Below are 25,717 nucleotides of genomic sequence, written 5' to 3'. Positions count from 1 at the left end.
CCGAACCCCAGTCCACCTAAACACGTCAGCCTCATGCCTGTATCTGTATCCCACAATTCTGTAGTACATCTTGAAAGCACGGACCAGAAGCGTTTTGCTTACTGTTGCGGCCACAGAGCGAGCTTGGCCAAAATACAGAAGAACCCAAGAACTGTTTAATGAGCAAAACCACTTGCCTACCTTTTACAAAGGCCAGGCTCTCCCCATGCTCACGTTGTCCCTCCTTCACTGGCACACAGCCTGTCTGATCACGCCCAGGAGGAAGGGCTTCAGAACTCAGCAAGGTGTGATCCTGGTTCCGGTAGGCCCACGGCGTCCTGGGCACCTGGACGCACGGTCCATCCTCCTCGGAGTAGGAGAGAGGGCAGCAGGCAGAGGGCAAAACCACCTGCAGCCCTCAGCCCTACTGTCTCCTGTGGGGCCCTCCCTGGTAGGCAATGAACGCTGGCCTCCCCAGCCCAGGTTCAGAGTTAAGGAGAAAATAAAGGGATTAAGGAAGCACCAAGTCCTCTCTTATGACAGTATCAGACAACTGTTTCAAAATATATTAGATTTGGTTTTTATTGTAGAGCACACATATCAGGGCAAAGTGCTGCACACACAACTACAAATCATTTTTGGGAAAAAAGCTGTAAAAAAAATAAAACTGCAACTGCTTTAGTTATGCAGTCCCGACTTGAATCCACGCTGGCAAAGGAGTTCTGGCCCCTGAGAAGGGCTTCTCGATGGTGGCTGCCCCAGATTTCTGCAGCCTCAGGCCTGGGCCTCTGTAAGACAGGGCACAGGGCCCCTGGGGTGGTGGCAACCTGGGTACTGGGAGGGCCTCTGCTCTCAGCAGGCCTGGGGCTTGGCCCTGGCTGGCAAGGAGACATTCCTAATGAATCTACATCATCAGAACCTTGCAGCCTTTGAGGATCTGAGTAGGCAGAAACTGCCAAAGACTTTATTTTTTCCTTTTATTATTTCTTAAAAGTCCCTTCCCAGCTCCCACGCCCCTGAGGCAGAGGAGGCACCAACCCAGTCTGCAGTCCTGAGCTCTGGCCTTGGATGCATGCTACAGGCAGACGGGGGGTGGGGGGGGGGGGTGGGCGCCTTCCTATGGGGATGACACAGAGAGAAGGCCCAAGCTGGCCAATGTAGGAGAATGGAAAGGGTTAGGAAAAAGCCAGGAGACCAAAGGAAAAAATAAAAACTCAAAAACAAAAGAAAACAAAAACCCTACCACACACCACAACAATTTTCCATACCCCAAATGCTAGACTTGGAAGGACACCAGTCCCTCTAGCTAGAAACAATTCCTAAAACTGCCCCGACATGGGAAGTCTAACTGTTCCGTACAATCACACGCATATGCTTGAAAGGAGCAACCCACCAAAGAGGCGTGCCCTCAGCAAGAAAGGTCAGGACCGCTGTAGCCAGCCCCTCGGCAGCCCAGGGACCTGTGGGCAGAGCAGGCCAGTGGGCGTGGAGGAAGCCCGGGGTCTCAGCCAATAACTTTGGGGTGGCACATGACTGCTGAAACCTCCACCCAGTCATTCTGAACAACTCTGCCGCAGGAGGAAGAGGGGGTTTGCATGAGCTTCCAGGGCCTGGAGAGCGGGTGAGAGGTGGGAGGACAGCAGGCCTCCCGCAGAACCAGCAAGGAGCACGAGACCTCAACCCAGCACGCAGACATCAGTGGGAGGAGAAGGGGCAGAAGACTGAATTTCATTTACAACACTGAGAAGATTTACATTTAAAGCAAAACAAGAATTTTCTTAACCAAAACATTTTGTTGTTTTTAAATAAACCCAGCCTGACACAGCCCCACTTGAGGACAGCTGCCCCTCACACCTCTACTGGCCACTCCGGCGTGAGCTTCTGTCCTCTACAGATGCCAACAGCCTTTCCATTTTGGAGGAAAACCAAGAACATGAGAATCAGGTCCCAACCAATTCTGTTCTTCAGCCTTAACAGGCAGCAAACCCAAGGAAAAAAATGTAAGGATCAAAAAACAAAAAATGAAAAATAAAAACAAAAACGAAAAAACCGAAACGAAACGAAAGGAGAGGGCAGCTACGTGAGGATCAACCAGAGTTCCCAGGAGGGCGCGGCAGGCTTCAGTGCCTCCGCATCTTCACCTTTCGGGCGGGGCTGCCTGCTGCCTCCGAGCAGTCCTCCCCAGACTCATAGGACTTGCGCCAGTAGTTCTCAGAGCTGAAGCTACTCCTCCGACGGTGTGTGGGCAGCAGCACCGAGCGCCGGTTCTCTTCCTTGTCCATTTCCAGGATCCGAGGCCTGCGAGGAAAGGGGTGGATGCAAGCGTTACCTCACACCCACCTCTGTGTCTGGGTGGAGCCCTCACTATCTGTGGGACGGCTCACCCAGCTGGGTGGTTCTGTGTGAGGGGCAGTACTGGCAGAAGTACTGGCAGAAGTACTGGCACTGTCTCTGTGCCCAAGAAGTGCAGTGGCCACACCTAGTCTTTGAAACACCTTCAATCACCCCGTGGGGCCTCTGTCCAGTACCCTAGGACACCACCATGGCTGAGACGCCAGACGCCAGAGAGGTGGCGGCCTTCCCTACCACAGCCTCTTAGACCCTGCCATCACCTCCACTTCTCAGTCCCCGTTTGCATCACCACGTAGCTCCTGCCCACCCCTACTCTGCTCACTGACTCCACTAGGCCCTGAAACCAACAAGCTCCTTCTGCCTCACCGTTTCAGCCCAGTACTTCTGGTCTAGACCGGCCTTTGCACACGGCTTTCTCATTCTTCTCATCTCAAACACTTCCCCAGAAACCTTCCTGAATCGTTCTGAAATGGGTCCCTGTCCCTGGTCTACTATCTTTCAAGTCCCAAGCTTTCCTTCTAACATTTAAATACAACCACAAAAGCATTTGGGCAGACTGAATAAGGGAAGTCATGGGAAGGCCGCGAAGCATTCCCACTTCTCAGAATCTCGGCCCAATCCCTTCTCTCTGTGGGGTACACGTCGTTGGTCACAGGTTAGGTGGGAATGCCACCAATGCCACTGACCTAGAGGAGGCAGACATAAATCTCAGAAAGGTGAACAATGCCAGACTCCTATGCAGCTGACCCAGGCTTCCCCACCCATCTCACTCTGCAGCCAGGCCAGGGGGCTGCTTTGCTGGCCTTTGTGGAAGGTTTTAGGCTGAGTACCTGTGGGCAGCATCGGGATCTGCCTTGCGATGGGACCGCTTAGGCTTCAGAGCAAGGTCTCTGTTATTTCCTGATAGACGATCTGAAGCATAGCTGGGTGGTAACACGGAGCTGCTCAGGGACTTTGTTTCCAACCGGGGTGCGTCTAATCTCGTCCTGCAAAGGAAACACGCATGGGGTTATCAGTGGGCCTCTGGGGAGGGTATGGGCCCCATCAAACCAATTCTCTCTCCGGCCAGAGAGAGGGGGGTGCCAGCAGTCTCTACTCTGTGCCTCTGTCTCCTCGTGGTTCAACTAGGTCTGGCTGACTTGCAAAGACCCTCCATCTTAAGTTCGGGCTTAGGAATAGGACAGGAACACTTTTATGTGGAAACCTCTAATGATAGGGATCTGCTGCCCCAGGGGAAAGATCCAGGGCTCTCTCTCAGATGGACAAGGCAGCCCCGCTCACCCTACTCAGGCCCAGAGGGTTCTCTAGGGGCATCTACTCCACCTGCCAGAGTACTGAGGACCCTAAAATACTCTAGCAGATGTCTTCATCCTTCCCGGCAATACCAAGACAGGAAGGAAAGTTCCCCTGGTCTGAGCCTATGGAAGGAAAAAGAGACTCTCCTACACTCTCACACAGGAACACTAAGACTGTGGCAGAGCCAAGAGAGCCCAGGCCCAACTTAACATTCACACACTTGGCTCTGGTCCTACCACAGCCACCTGGCAGCTTTTGCTGGTTACAGGATGCTGACCAATCCAAGGCCAGGGGGCTTTTGAAGGCAAAGTCCCCACCTAGCACAGAGTGTGAGTTTCAAGAAACACACTGTCCAATACAAGGAGAACATGCACGTATGGATGGGGAAGACAGTGATGGGGGAGAGAGATGAGGAAGAGAGATATGGGGAAGAAGGAGATGGAGAAGGTGGGCAGGGAGGTAGTCCAGGGCAGTGATCTGAGTCCTTTACGAAGCCACGCTAGGAGGAAGCTAGCCTGGGAAACTTCAAAGAAGCCCTGAGGCTTCTTGGGTGATACAGAGAAGGCTGGCAAGTCAGGCTGGTGGCAGCAAGGGACAGGAGGAAGCCTGGGGTAGGGAGTGATGGGGACACATGTGGTAGAAGGCCCTGAGGCACCATTCCCAGAGGCAGCTGTGCACAACGTAGTCACCTGGTTCTGAGGAACGTGCTGTGGTCAGGGCAGAACATCCTCACAATAACACTGCAGGCAAGACAGCAGGAGGGAAATCCAAGAGCTGCCCTGGCCTAAGCCACATGGTGTTCTTGGTAACAATTGTACCCAAACCCCACAGGTCCCCCTACCTACTCCCACTGGCTGGCCTGCTGTAAATAGATGAGGAAAACTAGGTCGGAAAGGTGATGAGTCACAGGTCCTGGAAATCATGGGGAAAAGGTTTAAGCCCAGGTGAGACGCCAAGCCTGACAAGCCCGAACCATAGGGCTTTGACCCTAGGCAGGGGCCTTTCTCTTGAGGCCAGCAGGGGGCGCCTTCTAGCTGGGAACCAATGTTCTAACACCCTTAGGCCCAAAGTGGTAGGCAGGCAGGACTACTTTCCCTGCCCCTTTGCTTTGGCCTCATGGACCGGGAAGCCAGAGTGGTCCATCTGTACTGACAGGCTCACCAGTCTCAGCCTCCACTCTGGGCACTCCAGGCTCAGGGAAGCAGGACCTACCTAGAAACAAAAGGAAGAAGATGCAGCACTAATGGTGCCTCTTAGAATCCAGGCTAGTAGTCACCCCTTTCTGGGCCTACTTCTCCATCTAAGCAAAAGAGGGAGAAATGCGGCTGGCCCTAGGAACTCTTTCCGTTCTTAAGGCTCTAGAAACCAAGTGGCCTCCTTCAAGGCTAAGAGTCTTGAGAGGAGTACCAGGAAGAGGTGGTGCTAGGCAACACCCAGACATGAGGGTGGGAATTAAAATCACCAGAGTCCCCAAGGACCTCTTCTTTACCAGGTCAGGCCTCCCCCCACCTTCCCCCCGCCCCCACCTCAACCCTCCCCGCTGAGAGGTCCAGGTGGCAGAGATCAGACCAAATGAGACACTGGCCATTAAACTTGGCTTAGAGTATTCTAAGCATGTGAAGCTTTATGGAGTAAAGTCCCCCTCTGGCCCTGTGGAGCTACTTCCAACACTAAGACCCCTCAGGTACCAGGAGCACATGCTCAGGACAGGAAAACCCCTGCAGGATGAAAAAGCCCCAACAAAGCTCTGGTGGGCAAGGTTTAGCACCCTGCAGTTGTTTCCTCACGTAAGTGAGGGATGGCAAGGAAACCAAGAGCAGGGCCACCAAAGAGAGCCTGGCCTGCACACCTCTGAGGTTGGAAAACACGAGCACATCCTGCCACACAGGCACAGCTGGCACACACCGGTCCCTGGAGGGGCCTCCACCCTTCCTGAGCTGCCTTCTTGGGCGGCCTGTCTGCACAGCCAGGGACAGTGGTGGTGGCCTCTCACCATGGCTGCAGGACCACTGGAGAGGCTAGGGAGACAGGTGGGACCAGATGAGACTAGAAAGGCCAAGGACATGGACCGGCTCTGCTTCTAACTGCCTGAAGGAGGGGAAGAGAGTTGTTCCTTGTACATGATAGTTCCGCTGCCGTCAGGAGGCACCCTCGAAGAAGGGTTAGTAAAAGGTGACCCTACCAAAAACCTTGCCTCCTGGACCCACCTGGGGACATAAAAGTGTCTGGGGCCCTAAAGTGCTCCTGACACATCCCCTGGGGCTGTTACAAGTACATTTCAGAACAGCTGGAGAAGTTCTTGCCCTCCCTCCACTCCCAAAGAGCTACCATCCTGCAGGAAGCCAGGATAGAATAAGATCCCAAATGCAGAGCCCACTGGTAGCTTCATTTCTGAGCACATCCCTCTTAAAAGGCAGCTAACTTCCAAGCAGCACCCTAGGTCCCTCAGGATTCAGCAAACAGATCCATAAACTTGAAGTCAGGAAGCCCAATTCTAGCAGTAAGGGCTAGGCCTGGGCCTCCTCAGGTGGCAAGAGGAATAGAGACTTGTCTTGTAGATCTGAGTCGATATCCAGGGGTTACAGTTACAGCAAGGCACCCCAGGTAAGTGAGGTCACCCACGTGTCGGGACAGCCCTCAGGACAACACAGGGATTGGGTCCAGGTACAGATAAAGCCAAAACAAAGGGAGGATGACAGCATTAATGTTAACACATTAACACGTGACCTAAAGGGAAGGAGGGAGTTGACTGTCCCAGGAGCTCGCCTCCTATTCCTTTATCAATCACTGAATGAATACTCCAGAGAAGCCACTGAGGAGGATTATTTCCACTGTGGGGATGGGGAAGCAATGCTAAATCAGAGACCAAATCACTGGCCTAAGTCACACAGCTACCATCCCATTATGGCCTCTGAAGCCCAGGTGGGCTCTCTGTACTACGGCAGAGAGCAGAGAGCTGGCCAGGCTGACCACCATTTCTGGGAGAACAGCAACCAGTCTGCACCTCAGGCCTGGATGCCAACCATCCCACAACTTCTGGCTCCACCCTCACGCCAAGCACCCCTGTGCTTTGTACAAAGTGGGACTTTCCCATGGGAGTGAAGAGGCAGGCAGCAGGCCTGAGTGCCCCCCTTGTCTACTAAGTGATCGGGGGCCTCTAGGTCTAAGCTCTAGCACCTCTGAGAATCAGATTCCCACACAACCCCAACCTGTACCATTGTCTCTCTGGCAACAGTGCCCACCCTCCATCTTCCACCAACCTCCCTCCAACATCACACTTCACTCCCCACAAAGCAGCTCTGAGACAGGTGTAGAAGCCTGCTATGGTCAGGAGGGCCTAAAAGGCACATGAGGCGTATATCCTGAAGAAAGGGGTTCCATAACCAGGCCTGCAAGATAACCAGGTCCCAAAGACCTGTCCAAATCATTCAGTCTAATGACCAACATGTCACACCACATACTTGCAACCCAGAGCTCCAGGAGCCAGGGCCCCCCAGATGACAGACAGACAAAGGGGCCAGCATCATGGGTGATTAGGAATCCCCTTGTTCAAGCCTGGTAAGCCTTGATATCATCCTCTAGGACACCAGATAGCCAGACAACAAGCTTGCTTTCCCAGCCTGGGCCAGTGAATGACGTATTTCCAGGTTTCCCTCTCCTCCCACTCTCTGGGCCTCTGCTCACACCTTACTTCGAATAAACAGTCTTCTTCATCCCCTACCCTTGCTTCATCAGAATCAGAGGGGAAGTATGGTGAGAAAGGGGCTAGAAGAAGCAGACACAGCATTCTTGAATTTAACCATCCCTAGCACCACTGCTGCGCCAATTTACAGGTGAGAACACAGAACTCAGATAACCAACCTGTATTCAGTGAGGAAGGGGTAGAGCCAGGCCAGGAGCCTAAGCCAGTTTCATGCCCAGGTGGTCTTAGCGCCCCCTCTCCCCCTCCCCACTGTTCCTTGTGCAGGATATACACACATAGACACACACACACTCACTGGACCAGGAAACAAAAGTGGGTTAACCCTTGGACCAGGGGACATGAATCATGGAGATAGAAGCCACGGCTTGGGTCTTGGTGGGGGCAATGTCCCAGGCCTAGTCAGGGAAACCTAGAGCTAGCCACCCCTCCCCATGCCCAGAGGGACAAAGCCCAGAACGAACCCTCCATTCTCACCCTCCACTCACACACACAGAATCTCACATTTGGACCACTCTGTTTTCCGGGACAGTCTCCCCCTGACCCCTGGACCCCTTGGCCTGAATGACCAAATAAACCGTTTAGCTCACTCAACCTCCTACAAACAGTCTCTCTCATGCAAACCCCACACTCCACTGCTTACTGGCACACACCAACCTTGGTTAACATTTGGCAAATAAACCTCTAGATGTTCTTCCCAGCTTCAACCCACTCTGAGCCGAGCTCACTTGACCAAAAGCAAAGAAGTGGGTTATTTACAGTCTTGAGCCACTTTATCTGATTGACTGGAGAACCATGCAGGAATACAAGTCTTGTAGGCAGATTTGGGACAGCTGTGGGTACCTTCTGTAGACCAAGGGACTGGGTGCCCTGGCCACCAAGTGGAAAGCCCTGAAGGCCCACAAGCCATCTCCTGATGATCAAGAGTTATCTAAGAACTCCTTCCCACACTACCCCTCAACTACAGAGAGCCTCTATACTTCCTGCCTTCTAGCCGTTTTTGCCTGCCCAGCAATTTCTAGCTTAGGAGCCAGATCTACCAATCCTGTCCCAACCCACCCTCGCATCCCACTAAGCTGGATTTAATTTTTTAATTAAAAAAAATTTTTTTTTTTTTGCTGGGTCCCAGCAGACCTACTTTGTGCTTTTAAGACCATGCTTACTTTGCTTGTGGTGTAATGGCATGCAAAATGCCAGCCTATTATATATCAGCAGACCCAAGTTCAAGGCCTTACTCAGCCATTTATGGTTGTGACCCCAACAGACTATAACACTAAGCTGCAGCCCATGGATTCCACTCATGTGGAAGCTCTCAGGTGGTCACTCCCAGCCTCCCAGTCCTCCCCGTGAGAAACGACAGTACCACTCACATAAAGACTTGGCACCAATCCCATTCAAAGGTGCTGCATTTTGTTGAACCAAAAAGCACCTGGTGGCCAACCACCCATTTCCTACCATGAGGCCTTTAAAAGGACTGTCCCAGCTCTGACTCACCTGAGCTGGTGACAGAGCCCCCCCCACCAGGCTCTCCCACAACAGCCTGTGCAATTGTTATCCAAACTGAAGAGAAGGCAGGACTGGCTCCATCCCCCGTGCTTCCGAGAAGCAGGGCCAGGATGCTCCCCTTTTCATCTTGTCACCTACTTGTCCTTTTCCAAGACAAGCCTATACAGCTATTCTGGAGCTGCTCCTCATTCACCTGAATTGTCCTCCTCTGATACTTCCCCTGGGCCAGGCCTCAATGCTGGGCCCGGATGACAGGGATCTCCGACCCCCACAGAACGCAGATTTTGGAAAATCACAACAGCAAGCATATGGGCTATAACAGTCTACAGCGGCGGGTAGGTGCACTGAGAGAGCTACAGGTATGTGTATGAGGCTTCCTGCATGTCAAAACAGTTAATACCTGAGCCTCGAAAGATGGCTAGGTTAACTAACTTTTAAGCATATGCACATGGGTCATTTGCAGGGTAGGAGGAGGACGATAGATGAACATGTTAGATGGGATCAAACTGCTGCAAGAGCCCAGGATGCAAGTCCGTGGGCCATACTAAGAACTGCAAGTACGTTAACATACGCGAAAACTCCAAGAAATTAGGCTGGGTGGATAGGCAAAGCCCAACAAGGATTTTACCCTGGGCCTCTCATCTGGTCTCACCTGAGTTGGCTCCCTAAAGTTGGGCACTACTCTAGCTCAGCTGCCCTGGGGGAGCTGGGGGCTACCCTCCCACTCCTCTCCAGCCCCCTCATACCAAAGCTCTGTGCTTCTGCTCTCTAGCCCAGTCTATGGCGGACTCCTGGGCCCATTCAAGTCAAAAGGTCAAAGAGTACCAGTCACCCACAACAGTCATTCTCCAAGGTCAGACCACTGCCAGGGGCCCCACTGGCCAAAGAGCTTCCAGGAGGACCTGTTAACTCCGTAGGCTCCCTAGCTCCCCTGAGACACATCTGACTCAGCCAACCTGGGATGGCAGCCTGGGAAGTCAAGCATGGAAGCCATCATTCAAAAGGAAAGAAACAGCTGGAAGAATGACCTCCAGCTATGGCTACTTCCATGTGCACCTCTGGTGAAGATTTCCTGGGGATAAGCTACTATGAGGCTTGGAGGAGCACCTGGCAAGTTGCTGCTCTGGTTTTACATCACTCTGGGAGTTCCTCTCCAAGTGCCTGGCCTAGGTGGATCACTTGTCCCAGCCTAAGAAGAAATGAATGCATAGAAGAGGCCAGAAGGGAGCTACACTCTGGGCTCCATCACTTCTGTGTTCTGGGTTTTGGCCTATGCTGGGAACCACAGGAAAAGAAAGCAAAAAGGCAGATAAAAACCCTTTTTCTAATGAATTCCCGGAATATTCTTAGGCTAGAGGGGAGATGCTGCCAGCTCCCAAACAGACCCATGTCTGGAGCTGTCACATGTGCCTGGTGCTCTGCAGGCACCATAGGCTTGTCAGTTTTGACTTGACAAAATGGCAGAGCCATGCCAAAGAGACTTCATCACCACATTATTCTGGAGTTCTGAACCCAAAAGGCCAAGATGCTCAAGTTATAGACTGAAGTTAAAAAGATGGCTCAGTCTGTTAAGCATTCAACTTCAGTTCAGGGGAGATCCACAGTTCAGAGGTTCGAGTCCCGCGTTGGGCTCTGCGTAAAAAGCTCGGGGCCTGGGGCCTGCTTCGGATTCTGTCTCCCTCTCTCTCTGCCCCTCCCCCACTTGCATGCTCTGTCTCTCAAAAATAAAAATAAAACAAAACAAAAAAATGGCAAGCCAGAAAGTAAAGACATAGTTCAAAACAAAATAAAACAAAACAAAATGTGGGGCACCTGGGGGGCACAGTTGGTTAAGCATCCAACTCTATCTCAGCTCAGGTCATGAGTTCATGAGTTCTACCCATACATCAGGCTCTGTACTGATGGAGTGGAGTCTACTTGGGATTCTGTCTCTCCTTCTCTCTGCCCCTCCCGTGCTTGTGCGTGTGCTCTCTCAAAATAAATAAACTCAAAAAAAAAAAAAAAAAAAAAAAAAAAAAGGAACACAACTCCTAAAGCCCCAAGCTGGACTAATTTGAGCATAAAACAAATACCCGTAAATCCATATGGGTATAAGTAAACGAATAAAGAAAAAAAGAAATATACAAATGAGAGAGAAGAAACAAAATCTTCCTGAAGAATTCCAAATAACTTGTGTAGCGATCCCCCCCCAAGGGAGGTGGAGCTAACTCCTCACTCCTTATTCATGGGCTGCAGGTGGCGACTTCCCTCCTGAGACAGGGGAAATACTGACTTTAGAGTGCAGAGAATCGGCGAACACAGCCTCAGCCAGATGTGCGAGGTCAACATCAACAGCGATTAAGTCCTATGCCCTCGATAGAACATGAAGAGAACGGGGCTTTACCTCTGTAGATTCCCTCCCCCAAAACCCTAACCCCAATCTAACCATGAGAAAATGGTTAAATTCTAATTGAGAGATATTCTACAAAATACCTGGCCAGTCTGTTATCACGAATAAGTTTAAGAAACAGTCATAGCCAAGAGGAGCCTAAGGTGACATGACAACTAAACGTAATGTGGCACCCTGGAACAGAAAAGTTATACTACGAAAAAACTAAGGAAATCTGAATAAAGTAGGATTTTATTAAAGTATCAATACTGTTTTGACTGCAATGAACATATCATACTAATGTAAGATGGTAACGACAGAAACAGTAGTATGAGGAGACTCGCAAAGAGACTCTACTACCTTTACAATTTTCTGTAAATCTAAAGCTATTCTAAAAAATTGTACTTAAAAAAAAGACAGTAAGCTATAAGACATCGTGTTCCAGCTTGGGGGGCGGGGGGTGGTCCAAGCATTGGTGCTGCTTTCCTCACTGATGTCTGTACAACCCTGGACAATCATCTAGCCTCTCAGGACCCCGCTCTAAAGACAGACTTGTCGGGGCGCCTGGGTGGCGCAGTTGGTTAAGCGTCCGACTTCAGCCAGGTCACGATCTCGCAGTCCGTGAGTTCGAGCCCCGCGTCAGGCTCTGGGCTGATGGCTCAGAGCCTGGAGCCTGCTTCCGATTCTGCGTCTCCCTCTCTCTCTGCCCCTCCCCCGTTCATGCTCTGTCTCTCTCTCTGTCCCAAAAATAAATAAACGTTGAAAAAAAAAATTTAAAAAAAAAAAATAAATAAATAAAGACAGACTTGTCTTGATCCAGCATCTGCTTAGCTCAGTCCATTCACATACCTTACGAGCAGAGAAAAAGAAGCACTGAAGAGGCCAGGTCAGTACATCCCTGACTCCCTGGCCAGAGAGGAGGGACAGTCACAAGCTATGTGAAGGCTGAACACTACAGCCTAATGCCCCACCTTTGTTTTCTCTTCTCACTCCCTGCTCCTCCTAGAAGTGTAAACCCAGGCATTTTTAAATCAGGCTGCTAAGGCGCAGTCTAAAAATAACCAGCAAGAGCACATGTGACAAATCAGAACCAAGGAGATGGGGAAAAAAGAGGCGGAGGGAAGGTCTGGAAGAGGGGTCCCCAAATAAGACTATGCCTATAAACACTGGGAGCATGTGCTTTTGCTCAATCCCCGACTCCCAAGTTAAGCAGCCACAGAGCTTAATTTTCCAAGGAAAAAAACCAAAACAGCTTTTTCCTCACGGAATTAAAAAAGTATGAAACCTTATAGCCTTTTCCTCTCCCAGGCTTCATGCTGCCATGCTACTGATAAAGAGAAGCCAAGTTCTAAGGGAAACCAGACCTACATCTCCAGACAGGCCTGCAGGTGCCAGACAACGGGACACTTACTTCCTGAGGATGATGACCGCTCTGCGCTCCTTGATGTCCTGAGGCCGTATGCAGTGAGTGATTTCATCAGCAGCATATCCACTGAAAATAAACACAGAGCATATGAGCTTGGAAAGTGAACAGACAACCAAAGTTCCTACAGGGTAAAGAGACAGAAATATGGTCCAGGTCTTAATAGACACCTCTACCCTATTATTTTGAGAGGTTCAAGGATCTACATGGAAAGGGAAATAACCTCATAGGCTCTAGCATGATCCACTCAAGAACAAAACCTGGGATGAGGCAAAGGCAGGCTTTGAGGCAGACACCAAAGCAGGAATCTCCCCACACAAGCCAGGAGCCCTTCTTTTAAAGGACCCCCAAGACGGTACACCTTTAGTCACTTCGGAGGCAGCGAGAGTGACTCAGGCCAGACCTTGGTGAAAAGACAAAGTGCATCTCCTCCGCTTCTTCCCTCCCTTCCCCCTACCTTTAGGCATGAAGAGGAAGCCAAGGAAGACACTGACAGCCCTGAGTCACCAAAGAGAACTAAGGCTGCAATGTTCAAAAAGAGAATTTGTGTACTTGAAAACAAGCTTTCAAAAACCTCCATTTGGGGGGATCCAAAATCTTGAAGACAGCTGTGTTTGGGATATTTTAAGAATTCCCATCACACTCAAATATCTATTTATTTTCACCAAGTTACACAATTTTTAAAACTGCTTAGACCAATGAATGTGGGTAGATGACTGTCCTCTTCACAGCTAACATCTTTCCGATTTGAAACCCTGGAAGCAAACTCAGCATCCCGAGCCTCCTCACATGCCCTCACCCAGAGGCACTCCCACCCCAAGTTCGTCTGCCGAGCTGAGGCAGCTCTACACAGCCAGACACATGCTCAGGCACAGGCCTAGTGGGAGGTGAACACCTTCTTAGCCTGCTCTTGCTCAGCATCCCCCTGGACCCCCCAGACCACAAATTTTCCTCTCCATGGTTGTAACCAGCTCTCTTAAGGGCAGCTATAAAGACACCTGTATAGCTGTCAGAAACACTGCAGGCCAGGAAAGAACTCCTCAAAATGGCCAGACTGCCGCAATGTGGGCAAGAACTAGAAGACAAAAAAAAAAAAAAAAAAAAAAGAAGAAGAAGAAGAAGAGGGAAAGCCCTCTGATTTGAGGCCATGCTGGGAAGAGACACAGAATCTTTATCTTAAATATTTCCCCTCCAAGCTCCTCCTAGGCCAGAGGTTTTGAGGGTTGTTTTTTTTTTTTTTTTTTTTGAAACCCAGTCCCAGGAGAGACTATGGACAAACATCCACAGTCAAATCAGTTTGAAAAATATTGAAGAGTTTAGTATGTTAAAGAATCTGAGAATTACTACAGCAAAAGAATCTGCTGACTTTGTTTAACTGAGCACTGACCAAGAACCTTCTCTCAAATAACACCTATTAATATCTGCAGGCCTACAGAAATGCCACAGGGAGGAGCTGAAGAGACCTGAGTTAAAACCTGAGTTTTGTCACCTTCTAGGCTTTGTGACCTTAGTGAAGTCACTTGCTGGGCCTAAACCTGTTTCTTCATCTGTAATAAGGACAGCAGGTTTCGGGTGTTCACTTTGTTATGCTTTAATACTTAGGTATTCTTTTATGACTACTAATAACAACAAGATTTATTTTTTTTAATTTTTTGAGAGAAAGAGAGTGTGTGCAAGCAAGGAGAGGGGAAGAGGAACAGAAGGAGAGGGAGAATTCCAAGCAGACTCCAAGTTCAGCACAGAACCCGTTGTGGGGTTCGATCTCATGACTGTGGGATCAGGACCTGAGCCGAAATCAAGAACTGATTGCTTAACCAACTGAGCCACCTAGGTGCCCCAACAATAACAAGATTTTAAAGGGGTGGACAGAATTAGAATTCCCTTCCAGGCAGAATTAGAGTTGTAGGACCACGTGGTTGGCACCCCTGGAAGCTATAGGGCTGCTGTGAGAATTAAGTTGGATAATGCAGTGTGCCTGGCACTGCACTCCCATTTACCAAGCACACAACCCAAGACAGAGGGCCCTGGACCACCCTGGGGCAAGCTAAAGACTTGGGCTCAGCACCTGCCAAGGAAATGTGATCTGGGTTCCTTTTGCAGGGATATGCCAGCAGAAGAGGCCTCATGGGTCCCATTCCAGGGCTAGGAGTTCCAGAGCTTGTCCTAGGCTCCTGTCACTCCACATTGGAAGAATGCAACTGTGGGCTGCAAGACTGTTCTGTATAAACACAGGACATCCCCAGAAAGAACTAAGTCCAATTCTCCAAAGGTAATCCAAGGCACATTTTTTTTTTAAGTTTGTTTATTTACAGAATGAATGAATGAATGAATGAATGAATGAATGAATGAATATGGAGCAGGTTCTGCACTGTCAATGCTGAGCCCAACATGGGGCTTGAACTCCCGGAACTGTGAGATCATGACCTGAGCTGAAATCAAGAGTTGGACACTCAATCAATCGACTGAGTCACCCAGCTGCCCTCAAGGCACATTTCTAAGGCCTGAGCCTACAGTACTGGCCACAGGCAACCTACTGTTAACAAGTATCAATCAGTCCATTTGACGTGGCTATAGGCACCTGGGGTCCTCACCTCCCATCTTCAACAAAGAACCATTTCCCTTAATGCAAAAGGAGCAAAGCCAGACGTTTGTCACACCTTAACTGCCCCCAACCTCCCAAAGGGCTCCAGGATGAAGAATAAGCCATGCCAGAATTCTGCCACTGAGTTCAGGCCTCAGAGGAACTAGTATGGAAGGAGGACTATACAGGCCCCCAGAAACGACCAGGGCACTGAACGCACCTGAATGGCTCATTAGCACCGGTCTTCTAGAACTTCCTGGCAGCTGTGACATAGCCCACTGACCCATCCTCAGCACCTCAGGCTCCTCTAGGAGCAGGAGGCTCTAAGTCCTGGCCAAGAGAAGCTCTTCTGGTTAAACTTCAGCAGAAAGTGTCCAACAAAGACCACAGAAGATTATTCACTGCTAAGGAACCTACAAGAGAAACTGTCTGAAAGTCCCAATCTGCCAGCTTGAAACTTAATATGCTCTGGGTCCAGCCCTACCCTTGGCATGAAGAAAAGTTCCAGTGCCTCCTGCTCTTTTGTTTTCACAGGGAAGGGAGAAGAGGAAATACTTCATGCTGGTCAGCCTCCTGCTCCCTCCTGAGCCCTTTCAAGATCTCCCCACCCCACGTAGCAGTGACCACATGCCACAAGCATCAAGAGTGACAGAACCTGGCTCTGCCACCCACTAGCACTATGCCTTACAGGAACTCTTGAGAGTCGCCCCCATCCCCCGCCCCAGGAAGCTTTCCTCAAATCTCCCAGACTGAGTTCCCCCCACACCATCCACCTACACCCCTCTACTATGTTTGGCCTCATGGAAATTGTGTTTTCTCTACAAGACAAAGCGCTGCAAAGGTCTTATTTATCTCTGCACTCAGTTGTCCCTAAATAAAATGTATGTTAAGCTCAACTATTCTCAGTTTCTACATCTAAAAAACAGATCTCACAGGAGATCCTTCCTTAGAAGATTAGATGGAGGTTAAATGAGGAGTCTGAAAAACTCTAAGGGACTGTGCAGGACTGTACACCTCTCTTCTAGGAGACAGTTTTGGAGACTGTTAAGTTTTGGTTGTTAAGGCACATTTCCAAGATGGCCACCAATGCCCATCTACTCTGTGCCCTGCCCAGGACAGAACAGAACCAGAGATGGAGGGACTGGCCAACATCACCAGGACTGCCTAGTGACTGCCTCCCTCCAACTACAGCTACCTGCTCTGGGCAGCCCCCAGAGGTCATGCCACTGATAGGCCTGCAGGACTAAGAAACTTAGGTTTTTGGGGACAGCATGCCAGCCATATGGGCACAAGGGTGGGATTATGAGCTCACACTCATTATAACCAGACCCAAACTTCTAAAAAGACATATGACCTAACTTTATGAGAAGTCCTAGGACTTTCTGATACATAAGGAAGGTTGGCCTGCTTCAGATCCCAATTCTCTACACATCAAGGTATAAATAGATAGTACCTGAGCACAGAAAGCATCTTGTCTCCAGAGACACTTTACCTAAACTTCAAGCATTCAATAATGTAGGAAGAAATTCAATCTTCGGTAACAACTCTATGGCATCAACAGCCCCATTTTGCAGAGGAAAACTAAGGCCCAGAGAGGTTAAGAAACTTACCAAACGTCAAACAGCTAAAGTGGGGACACTGGAACTCTAAATCCAACTCTGATTTCAGTATCTATGCTATACTGATTTTTGGTTTTTTGGTTGGGGGGAGGAAGTAGGTAATGAGGAGTAGAGAGAAAAGCCCATCTGCGTTTTCTGATCACAAGATCCAATCTGCCCTGAGGGCCGCACTGGCCTCAACAAATGACATTCACATACCCACCATCCCCAAAGAAGAAATCTCCAAAGAGGAGCCCATGCCCCCAGACAGCTAGCACCATACCACAGCGATGGATGCACACTGATTGCCCACGCCAGAAAATGGCCAGCTAGCCCTGAAATTTTTATGGCCTATTTACTTTATGCTTGCTCTGAGTTTCATGATTAAGCCCATGGTTCACCTGCTAGCTTCCTTTCCTTTGCTGCCTTCTGCCTTCTTGTTAGGCTTGGCAGAACGAAGGCCAGTCAACCCCCCTGGCCCAGGGGTCCTCCTGGGAATGCACAGCCCTGACTTCATCCTAAGGTTCCTCCCCCTCCTGTGGAATCAGAAGATCGCACACAAGAGATGTGGCCCAGGACCTATCTGCCCTACTTTCCCAACTATTTTAAGCCAGAAAGCTAAATTCTGCTTTCAAACAGCTGAACAACATCAGCCCTTGGCCCAGAACGGACAGGGGTGCCCACTCCACCCGATATCAGTTATTACCTGGAAGTCACAGGCTTTGCTCACCTCTGCATGTGCCATGGTTGGATGGTAACAGTCATTTCCAGGCAGGTGGCTAAGGCCTAGGTCTCTAGGCATGTGACCACCACAACCACAGACCATGCAATAGTGATTAAAAGTAGCAGCAAGCAAGCAAGCAATTAGGCTTGAGGAAATTATTCTAATTAATCCAACTGAAATCTGTTTTAATCTGCCCATTCACCCTACAGAGAACAGGAGAAGGAACACAAGAAAAGGTGATATGAAAAAAAGATAAAAAGAGACTTAAGTCCCCAGAGAATAGCACTAAGAGGTGACCCAACTAGGCCCAACATGGAAAGGTCACAAAACAAGCAAACAAAAAACAACTGGGCTTGGAAAGAAGTTTGAAGCACTTCCAGAAGGGTCTGTGAGGCCTTGCTCTAAATGTCCACATTTGGACACTGCTGAGTCAATGTTTGTCACACGCTAACATCTACACCGACAACTATTAAATATAAAACTGTATCCCTGCCATGTTGCCTTGGACGAGTGCAGACTCCACTGCCACCAACAACCAATGTGTGTGAGGAGAATTACTAGAACCCCTCTCTACCTACAGAGAACCACTACTTTCATCAGTCCCTCCCTTCCAATCTGCAGACTTAGGGCTCATCACTCTGCGCTGGGATACATACCAGAAAGTGACAGAAAGCATCCCCTCTTACCAGTTTGGGGAAGAGACCAAGCAGCATTTAAAGAGAATCACTAACAGACAGGTGTTCACCCACCTGCATACCAAGTAAACTAGAGTGTTAAGTGAGCAGGTGCTGGAAGATTAAAATTAGCAGGGCATCCAGAAGCCTGAAGCAGAGGCTCTCAACTGGGATGATTTTGCCACCCCGCCCTGGGACATCTGTGGTCATCATGAAGGTGATACTGGTATTTAGTGGACAAAGACCAGGAATGCTGCTAAACATTCTACAATGCACAGGAGAGCCCCCACAAAACAAAGACTCGGCCAGTCCAAAATGCCAACAGTACTGCTACTGAGAAGATCTGACCTAGAGCTTTCCCATGGCATGCCTCACCAGAATCTCTACTTCAGGTCCTGGTTGAATCTGAGGACTAAAGACAAATTCCATCAGCCTCAAGTCAGCATCCACCTGCCCCTCATCGTACCGATGGCCACCCTCTGGTACTGCCACCAAAGATGCCAAGCTCTCCCTGCTTCTTTGCTTGGTTAACTTCTAGTCACCTTAGTGCCTTACTGCCCTCAAGTCCTATCTTTCTGCTTCTGAAAACTTCTAACACTACAAAATGGCTTAAAAGGTTCTCTGCCCTCCCACCTTCAACGTACTTCTGCAGCTACCTTCCTGGGCTTCCATTAAGCTGTGCACTCCATGAAGAGAAGAGCCCTGTGATAGGGTCCACCAAATCTCTAGCCCCTTCCCCCAAGAAGGGAGCGAGGAATCATTACATGGTTGTATATGAAAGCAAACACCCATTTAAGTGTCTACCCTGTGCCAGGCTCTGTATGAAACACCAAATCACCACATAGGCTTTGGAAGCTGGCATTAACCCCACTTTACAGATGGGAAAACCAGCTCAGAAAACGCCCACAAGATCCCAAAGCAAATGAGAGCTGAGCTGGATTCAAAGCCTGGGGCAGCACTTTTCAGGACATGACTGAACCTCCCACATTAACTCCACAGCCAAGTCAGAATCCAGGAAGGGACTGGGAAAGCTTTAGGACTTTACTATTCCAAGGAAAAGATGAAGAGAATTTTCCTGATGATGCAATCCTGCTGATCACTAACAGACCTGCATTTTAAGAACTTGAAACTTCTGCTCTTCAATACAAGGGTGTGCATGTGTGGGGAGGGAGGGGGGGGGGAAGGTCTCAGTCACAAACCGCCTCTTGATCTCCCCATTGCATACCCAACCACCGCTAGACCTCCTTGAGGATCCATGACTATGCAGAAAATTAATATCCCCTTAAGAGACTAAATGGCCTTTATGTGAGGTCCTTTTAGCATCAAGAGCCATTCTATGAAGTCAGACACCAAACTGCCCTACACAGCAAGCCACTTGTGAAGGTCTGCTCTGGAAATCCCATCTTAAAAGGCTCTGCTAAGACATCAATCTGGGAGCGCCACTTAGATCTGAGGACAAGCTTGGAAGCTCAAATGACAAAGGGGCACCTAACAGATAAGTGGCCCTCTAAGTTTCAGATGCCTAAGGAAGCCAGAGTAGTGTTTCTGCTACCACTGACTTCCCAAACTTTCCCATCAGAAGACCTGGAGTATCGCAAAGCTCCGCTGCCACCCCCAGATAGAGAAGCAGCCTCAGCTGTTCAACTGAAATGAGATAGATGACCTGCCTCACGTTAAGAGGTCTCCAAAGACCTGCTTCTCCCCATGACCAGGGCCTATAGCACTGACTTCAAAGGTTAAGCTGCTCACAAAAATTTGGTGTGTCCTGATCCTGTACTAGAATTCAGTGGTCAACCAAGCTGCTTTGAGCAGCTGCAGTCTCGATCCCCTAAGAGGTTTTGGGGATTACTGAAGTACCATGCTAGATTACTCGTTTTAAGGCTAGAAGGGCTCTGCTTCAAAACACATTTTCTGCTTCATATAAACAACAAAGGTGTCCCAGCAGGCAATCATTTTGGGGGGGCCAGACTACGTAATTCTCAGCAGGATCTGGGGCCCAAAACAGGCCAAGAACCTAAGTTCTGTGTCTGACACAACTATAAGGCCAAATACCAGGTAGAGAGATCCACTTTTGTTTCATATGGCCCCGGTAGCAGGTAACACATTCTTACAAAAGGCCAACGGGCTCTTCTGCAGCCGACGGGGGCGGAATTTTCAGTCTGCTTGCTGCACTCTATTTATGCCCCAACTACTAATCTGTTCAACTCCAGGGAAGTCACTCCCCATATTGGAAATAGAGAAAGTGTACCAGTTCAACACTTTTGAGAACGTTCCTCTGTATTTTCTGTTAAGGAATCCTTAAACATTTCCTCTGTTTAAAACAAAAACAAAAACAAAAACAACAGAATGGCGGAGTTGGAAAAACTTTTAAATAGAAATTCAACTCATTTTCTTAAAAACAGATTTGAAAACGGAGGCCGAGAAAGGAAAAGGGACTTGCTAAAAATCACACATAGAAAGACACTCCTAAAACCCTAGCCTTCTAGAAATATGCCTTTGTATTAATTCTTGATCAAGTGTGCGATCACTCCAAACCTGCCCTCGGGATACAAAATTCTGATTGGTTCCCTGACCCCTCCCTGCTTTCTTACTAGCGGTTTTAAACGCAGACCCCTTTCCTCCTCACCCTCTTCACCCCAAAAAGCAGAAGAATGGGTCAGACTGTAAAGTGAGGGCCATTTGCTGCTGCCTCCTGGGTGAGGGTGGGCAGCTAAGGCAGCAGGATTGCAGGGCCGCCCCCTCCTCCCAGGTGGGTTACCTGAGCACAGTCACGCTTCCCCTGCGCACCGGCAGAGAAAGCACAGGTTCCGACACTCGGATAGGCTTGAACTGGAACTTGCAGCCGAAGCAGAGCGCAGAGTCGCTAAAGAAGGACACGGACACGATGGGGCGCTCGAAGATGTGGATGGGGTCCACGTGAGACACAATGCAGCCGCCGGGCTGATAGTCGTTGATGACGGCGCTGTTGACGAAGCCCTCGGGGATGACGCGGTGCTCCACCAGCTTCTGGATCACCAGCTGGTGCACCCACTCGGGGATCTCGTCCACATCGCCCGGCGGGTAGAGGCGCTCCTGGCCGGGCCCGCGTTTCTGCAGCTGGGCGCCGTACGTGTAGCCCTCGCCGAAGAAGTACTTGTTGCGCAGCGGGGCGCGGTCCACCGTGTGCTCGTTGTACAGGCCCTTCTCGGCGCGGGACACCACCTCGTCGATGCGGGCCTCGATCTTGGCGCACTCGTCCTGGCTGAAGAGGCGCATCTGGCGTATGCCGCTCTTCACCTTGCGCGCCTCCTCCTCCTTCTGCAGTTGCTGCTCCTCATAGTCGCTGCGCTCGGGGTCCGAGTCCTCCTGGTATTTGCGCTTGGCCCCGGACACCGGGTAAGGCTCGGCGGCGGCGGCGGCGGCGGCAGCGGCGGCTACGGCGGCGGCGGCGGCGGCCGCTGCCTCCCGGCTGCCCGCCTTATAGTTGTCCCGGGACGTCATGGACTTGAGCTTCTCACGCAGGTCCGTGTAACCGCTGGCGGCCGCCATGGCCCCCGCGACGCTGCTCTAGGGTCCGCCGGGGCGGGAGGGGCGGCCGGGCATGGCTCTCGGAGGACGCGCCCCGACGCCCCCGGAGGAAAGGGGTTCCTCAGCGCCAGGCCCCCATGCGAGGCCGGAGGGCCCGGGGGGGGCGTCAAGGGGCCGGGCGCGGGGTCGGGCCTCAGGGGCGGAGGGTCATGCAGCGGTGGCGGCAACGGGGCTTCCTCCTCCTCCACCTCCTCCACGTCCCAAGGAGCAAGGGCGCCGGCAGCGCCTCATGCCGCGGAGGGCCGCTGCGGAGAACCGACCCGACTCCCAGCCAGACCCTCGGACGCCCGGCCCAGCCCGCACTTTAAAGCGCTCCTCACGACGTCACGGGCCGTCCGCCCGACGTCCGCCAGCGCCGCTCCTCAGCGGGCTTCTCAGCGCGCACGCGCAAGGCCGCCGGCCACCGCGGCTCTGCGCGCAGCAAGCATGCGCGCGCGTGTAGGCCGGGTCACCAGGGGTGCCGGGCGCAAGCGCAGATGGGGACCGCTCGGCGTCCGCCGCCCCTCCCCCACTCACTGAGGCGCTCCAAGGGAGCACCCTCAAATAGCAACCTGCCTTCTTGTCGTGCCACCTCCGCGACCGAAGGGCTCCCTCCACCGGGGTGCGCTCACGCTGTCAACGCTGTCGCTGTGCTGCGTCACGGCATTGTCTAAATGCTCGAAAACGCCTCAGCCCTAAACGCGCAACCACCGGGGAACCGCCACAACCTAGGCTGCCCGGTCACCGCCCCCTTTGGCGTTTCCTGTTCTTTCATTGGGTCACGGGCCACGCGCTGGGCGGGCCCAGACGGTAGCTTCCGGAAGTTGGTTCGCGTTCATGCCTGTCAATCAGGCGGTCGCCTTGGCTACTGCGTCCGTCACTTAATTAGGTGCGTGGAGGGCGTCGAGGACCCCCTGAAGGATGAATAGGTGGCTATGTAAGTGCCTGAATGGGTACGCCAACGGAGAAAAGCCCTCAGACGCTTTAGGAAACTTCTGAAACCAGCGGAAACTTCTCAAACTACGGGCCCGAGAGCACCAGGCCCCAGCTCTGAGCCCGGACGGCCGACAGCCCCAGAAACTGCACGCACTGAGGGCGCACCTCCCTGCTCCGCCCCCCCCCCCCCCCCCCCGCCAGCCCCGCCGCCCCACAGTCCCGGCGCCCCACCGCCCCCGCCGCCGGGAGTGGACGTTCCACGAGTCACGTCCCGGTGATGGCGGGCGCGTGCGCAGCCGCGGGACGCGCGGGGATTCGGCGTAGGTCTTGCTTCGGGCTAGAGATGGGTGTAGGGGCACCTCTTCGGGAACGACCGAAGGAAACTCACGGAGACTAGTAGGCTCACGGTGAAGGCAAAACTATAGAGAATTACTATAGACGATTCAAAAGTTTCGCAGCAGTGCGGTTGGATAGGGTGCAGGGCGTGAGCAAAGGGGTGGCAATTCCGCGCAGCGGGGCGGGGGGGGGGGGTCTCCAGATAGGAGTTTCTTCTCGAAAACCTCCCGTGACTCCCAAGATCGCGTTCCTCTGTTTTGCTTGGCGTTCAAGGCCTTTGTTCAAGACCTTTCCGGCCTTGCCTCCTCTCCCCTCTCCGCTAACTCTGAGCCCCAGCCTTGCTCTGACGCTGCCTGGGCTTGCAGACATACTCCGTCACACCTCCTGGCCTTTGCCCAAGCTGTTTCTTCCTCCTGAAATGCCTGTTCCCTTCTACCCATCTCCTTCATTTTGATTTTTTGAGACTCACCTCACATCCCTAGCTGACTTCCCAGATTCTCATTGAAATAAAATGCATCCTTGGTTTCATGATTTGGCTTCCGCATCTGCCTTCAACCTCACCGCCCCAGCCATTTTGCTCCCAGCCAGCGTCCGCACCCCCTCCACCACCGACCCCACACCCCGATATGTCAAGCAACAGACTGACAGGCATGGGTTTGAATCTTGACCTCCTCTGACAGGCTGTATGAACCTGGGCAAGTGACTCCTCGTCTCTAAATCCGACTTCTGGTCTGTAAAGTGGAACATTAGTACCCATCTCAAATGGTAGTTGTGAGAATGAAACACAGTCGTGTGTGTGTTAAGGAGACTGCACATCGGTAGTCGAGGTCTCAGTTTCCAAGCTGAAGGGCCTACTGGTCCGTGTCGGGAGATGGGGCATGTGTAGTTACTCAGGCAAGGCCAGGCCATCAGGGCCTGTGAGACCGGGAATCCTGGACACCTGGTGCCATCCCCAGGCTCCCTGCTGGGCCACCTTCCAAGAAATAGCAGGTGCAGGGGAAAATGGGGCAGCCTCTAGTAAGTCCGGTTCTGGCTCTTTTCTGACACAGCCTAGTGGGGCGCTGGTGCTGGTGCTGGTGGTAGGAAGGCAACTACAGGTAGTGAGAAAGTGGCCAGTGGGCAAGGCTGTGGTCAGGTGGCCTGGGCTCCTGCTCCAGTCCTGCCTGGGCCATACTGTGTGAACGCCCGCACAGGGCCTCCTTTCCTGCATGATGAGCAATTAGCCTGTTAAGGCTTGGGCTCTTAGAAAGCCCAGCACCCACCCCTAAACTGCCCTCTAACAGGGCATTGGACTCTCGCACACCTGCTTGACAGAGAGGTTACCATCTCGGTAAGGAGAAAAACTCCCAGCGTCTCCTCTGTGGAGCCCAGCTCCCCTCACCCAGGCAAAAATGAGGCTCATCTCTGCTCTAGGTCTCAACAACCCCTCCCATCCCAGGCACCTCATCCAAAACTTCCATGTGCTCCTTCCTGACTTCTAGAGCCAGAGCCCTCACCTCTCCGAGCCTCACAAGAGAGAGCAGACTCTGGAGCCAGCGTGCCTGTGTTTGAATCTTGGCTAGGCTTAGTGGTCACCTGCTTCATTTCTGTGGGCCTCAGTTTTCCCATATATGAGATAGCAAAAATAGTACCAACTAACTGGGGGTACTTGGAGGGTTAAATGGGTCAGTATAGGGGCGCCTGGGTGGCGCAGTCGGTTAAGCGTCCGACTTCAGCCAGGTCACGATCTCGCGGTCCGGGAGTTCGAGCCCCGCGTCAGGCTCTGGGCTGATGGCTCGGAGCCTGGAGCCTGTTTCCGATTCTGTGTCTCCCTCTCTCTCTGCCCCTCCCCCGTTCATGCTCTGTATGTCCCATAAATAAATAAAAACGTTGAAAAAGAAAAAAAAATTTAAAAAAATAAATAAAATAAATGGGTCAGTATATGTACAATGCCTGGTGCAGAGTAAAAACTTGGTAAGAATGAGCTTTTTAAAGAAAAAAATTACTCCCCACCCCAGACATCTATTTGTATCCTATGCTGGCCCCAACGATGACCACTTAGAAGGTATTTGCTCTAACACTTCTGTCAGTGTTTCCAGTTTCCAAAGAAGGGAGTAGAGGCTCACAGAGGGCAAGGAGCTTGCAAAAGGCCACACAGCTAATCAGCAAACGTGGACTTTGAACACAGGCCTCTCTGGCTTTACAGCCTGGACCTTCAACTACCAAGCCAAGATTCTCTCAATAGGCTTGTGGGTTCTGGGCAGCGGTGGCACCCCGAGGCAGGGAGGGGAGTATCTGGACACCAGAACCTTACCAAGTCTAACCTATTGTTGCACACAGGGGTAGCACTGAAGTCCTTCTGGTTACTTTTTGGTGCCCAAATAAGGCACATCCTGTCACACCCATCTGGGACCTCAAGCCTTTACCAGTTGACTGTCTCAGACTCCCATGCCACCTAGACATTTCTCCTTTATTGTTCTCACCACATACTAGTCTGGGAACCCTGAGGCTTGGTCCCTTCGCTCTGGATCTCCCCACACTTACCTGGAGTTCCTGTCTTTCTGGGTCCTGGCCCAGACAGAGGGGCCTAGGACGCCTGGGGAACACAGCAGGGACTGACTCCTCTGTCACCCCCAACTCTCTCCACCCTGCCTCGTGGGGATTGTTACCTCCTTTTACAAGGGCCTGAATTGCTGATGCTATCATGAGTCTCCAGAAC

The 25,717-nt window shown here is 51.3% G+C and overlaps 1 protein-coding gene across 1 annotated transcript; it reads right to left on the bottom strand.

Moving 5' to 3' along the window:
• Positions 1 to 535: 535 nt before the first annotated feature.
• ALKBH5 (alkB homolog 5, RNA demethylase) lies at positions 536 to 22,510 on the bottom strand. Its single transcript, XM_040453031.1, has 4 exons — positions 20,960 to 22,510; positions 12,613 to 12,693; positions 3,162 to 3,317; positions 536 to 2,277 (listed from the first exon to the last, which is right to left on the bottom strand). Exons 1-4 carry the CDS (start codon positions 21,727 to 21,729, stop codon positions 2,100 to 2,102), a joined length of 1,185 nt encoding a protein of 394 aa, XP_040308965.1. The 5' UTR covers positions 21,730 to 22,510; the 3' UTR covers positions 536 to 2,099.
• Between the last annotated feature and the right edge of the window lie 3,207 nt (positions 22,511 to 25,717).

Source organism: Herpailurus yagouaroundi, unplaced genomic scaffold (genome assembly GCF_014898765.1).
Source record: "Herpailurus yagouaroundi ecotype Mexico unplaced genomic scaffold, PumYag 208, whole genome shotgun sequence".
Classification (NCBI taxonomy): domain Eukaryota; kingdom Metazoa; phylum Chordata; class Mammalia; order Carnivora; family Felidae; genus Herpailurus; species Herpailurus yagouaroundi.
The sequence above is the reverse complement of the archived record's forward strand: the minus strand, read 5'-3'. Positions and strand labels throughout refer to the sequence as shown.